This window comes from Triticum urartu, chromosome 6A (assembly GCF_056163025.1).
Source record: "Triticum urartu cultivar PI428250 chromosome 6A, HENAU_Tu73, whole genome shotgun sequence".
NCBI classification, from domain to species: Eukaryota; Viridiplantae; Streptophyta; class Magnoliopsida; order Poales; family Poaceae; genus Triticum; species Triticum urartu.
The window spans coordinates 577663186-577666408 of NC_141878.1; the positions used below are offsets into that span (position 1 = coordinate 577663186).

The 3223-nt window shown below is 51.5% G+C and overlaps 1 protein-coding gene across 1 annotated transcript; it reads right to left on the reverse strand.

The window, feature by feature from the left end:
- Nucleotides 1-895: 895 nt before the first annotated feature.
- LOC147966576 (uncharacterized) lies at nucleotides 896-1457 on the reverse strand (the record flags this gene model as incomplete). Its single annotated transcript, XM_087530878.1, has 1 exon — nucleotides 896-1457. A coding segment is annotated over one exon (492 nt), but the record flags the coding sequence as incomplete, so codon positions are not given.
- Between the last annotated feature and the right edge of the window lie 1766 nt (nucleotides 1458-3223).

A 3223-nucleotide genomic window follows, 5' to 3' on the forward strand; every position in this document is an offset into this window, starting at 1 on the left:
GTAGCCCAGTGCTCGCCTAAGCGTTTAAAAATCCTACCGAGTGGAGAGCAAACCTCCCACTCGGAGGCTTAGCTGCAGCCCAGTGCTCGCCTAAGTATTTAAAAATCCTACCGAGTGGTGAGCAGACCTCCCACTCGGGGGCTTAGCTGCAGTCCAGTACTCGCCTAAGTTTGAAAAAATCCTACCGAGTGGAGAGCAGACCTCCCACTCGGGGGCTTAGCTGCAGTCCAGTACTCGCCTAAGTTTGAAAAAATCCTACCGAGTGGAGAGCAGACCTCCCACTCGGGGGCTTAGCTGCAGTCCAGTACTCGCCTAAGTTTGAAAAAATCCTACCGAGTGGAGAGCAGACCTCCCACTCGGGGGCTTAGCTGCAGTCCAGTACTCGCCTAAGTTTGAAAAAATCCTACCGAGTGGAGAGCAGACCTCCCACTCAGGGGCTTAGCTGCAGTCCAGTACTCGCCTAAGTTTGAAAAAAATCCTACCGAGTGGAGAGCAGACCTCCCACTCGGGGGCTTAGCTGCAGTCAAGTACTCGCCTAAGTTTGAAAAAATCCTACCGAGTGGAGAGCAGACCTCCCTCTCGGGGGCTTAGCTGGAGTCCAGTACTCGCCTAAGTTTTTAAAGTCCTACCGAGTGGAGAGCAGACCTTCCACTCGGAGGCTTAGCTGCAGCCTAGTGCTCGCCTCAGTACGGAACACATCCCAATCCGCAAGGACGACGAGGTGCAAATCGACTGCTACCTTCTCCTTCGGAGCTGCACCACAAATACAAAGTTATTTCGAGTGAAGAACAAGTTCCACTCGACAGATAATTCATGAAGATATTCAACAATAAATCAAGTTCAGATAAGATCCAAAGGTCCTAGACCGCAGATCAAAGTACTCGAGCCTCCAGCTCGACAGAGTTTAACGGTTACAAAATCCACTCGGCATTCCGAGGCAAATTTAAAGTGAAGCATAAAAGTTTTTATTCCTCAGGCGGAGGACTGGAAGGGGCGACGAACTCGTCCAAGTCGATCCCGTCTGCAATGCGAGTGGCAGCAGCAATGAAAGTCTCCATGAAGTCTTGAAAGTTGTGCTTCCTGGTATTGGCAACTTGGATGGCGGCCAACTTTTCTTCTCGCGCCTCCTTGCAGTGGACGCGGACCAGAGACAGAGCGACGTCAGCGCCACATCTAGCAGAAGATTTCTTCCATTCCGCCACTCGACCTGGGACTTCATTCAGTCGAGTCATCAGGGACCCGAGGTCATTCTGAAGCGTCGTCCTAGGCCAGAGCGACGTGTCGATCCGCGAAATCGCAACCTTCAACCGAGCAAGATAGTCAACAACGCCGGCAACACGAGATTCCAGTCGGAGCACGTTCATAGCAGCCTCGTCCTTCACTGGAGAATTGATGGGGTCCAAGTCTGTCTCCACTCGACTGGTCTCCTCTTCGAAGTTCTGGCAGAATTCTGTAAACACAATTCAAGGATAAGTCAGTGGCTCTACGCATGTTTGGTAACTGCAAGTCAGTCGGGCCAGAGTAATTACCCTCGAGCATGACGAACAGCTTCTTGGCGAGTCCACTGAGATAAGCCTCCAGATCGTTCCTCTTCCCCGCCAGTTCACTTGCCTTGTCATTCAGAGCTATATTGCCATTATTCAGACGGCTGAACTCTCGATTAGCCGCGTCGAGAGCAGTTTTCAGCCTGGAGTTTTCCTTTTCAAGAGTACCGACTGAGGCCAGTTTTTCTTCAGCAAGCTTCGTTTTGTTCAGGGCCTCCTTCTGCGGTTCGGCAAGGTCTTGATCCTTCTTCTTCAGAGCCTCCTCCATTTTGTCTGCGAAATAGCAAGTGAGATCAACATCGAGGACGGCCAGAAAGAAAGGACAGTCGACAAAAGCTCACCAGCCATACCTTTTGCTTCGTCCCTCGCCTTCTGCAAGTTCTCCTGAGCAAGCTTCAAGTCAAGGTTCAGCTGGATCTGTTTGTTCTCCAACTCAGTGTAGCGAGCCACAAGTTCGCAGGATTTCTGCAAAAAATCAGTCGACAGACATCGAAGATAAGTTGCTTCCGAGCAACCCAGAGACAATGATGGCGTTTCTAAGACTACAGCCGAATCAAAAACATTCGACAGTAGTCTCGGGGACTACACCCAGTGGGTGCACTCAGTGTGCCCCCACTGGTTCGACCAAAAAAAAATCGACTGCCCGCAGTCGACCGTGTACAGTTCCATTCAACATGGCCTGACCAGACCGAGTGAAGAAGTTCAGCTAAAGCAACACAATATAAAGACTACAGTCGACTGCCAGCAGTCCACTGCAGTCTCGGGGACTACACCCAGTGGGTGCACTTAGCGTGCCCCCACTCGTCAAAAAGATTAATAGACACACCCAGTGGGTGTACAGATATAAAGATCTTCGGAAAAGAGATTCTTCAGATAGCATATCCTAACAGAACAAGCGGTGAATCGACTGACCTGGACGTTGCTCTGAAGAGCTGAACTCGCGTCATAAGCTGCTTGGCTGGCTTCCCGAACCACCTTCACTTGCTCCATCATGATCCCCGCCTGGCGTATAGCCTCTTTAGCGGCACCCACTTGGTCCTCAGGGACGTGGTGTGTGGCAAAAAGCGAAGGCGGATTTGCAGTCGACGTCGAAGGCCAGACACTCGTCAGAGGTTCAGCGAAGGTCACAGAAGCCCGAGTGGTATCACCACCCTCCCGGACTGCGGCCTCAGGCGCCGGAGTAGTTTGTGGGGTCTTGCCAGCCGGCGCCCTCCTGTTCCTTCACGCCCTCAGCGGCACTTCGTCGTCATCATCAGGAAGGTCAATGACATTAGGAGGAGCTACAAGAAAAATCCAATCGACTGGAATTATAAGAAATCGTCAGTCGACTAAAAGCAGAGCATTAGTAATTGTATCGGGGTTGGAGGTAACATCATCTTCCATCTCTTGATCATCGTCCTTGGCAGAGATCTCCGAGGTGGCATCACTGCAAATTTCGAAAGTCAGTCAGCTTATTCAATGAGTCGACCAAGAGTCAGTCACGTTCGACAAAGGAAAACAAATTCTACTATTACCCAGAAATAGTGGGGACAGTCATCTTCATCTTGGGCAGAGCCTTGGGCGGCTTGGACGGCATCGCGCGTGGGTGCTTGGGAGCTTTTTCTGTCGGCGCTGGAGATGAGGTCCGAGGGCGCTTCGACGACTGCCCAACAGGGACAGTCGCCTTACCATGTTCCCGC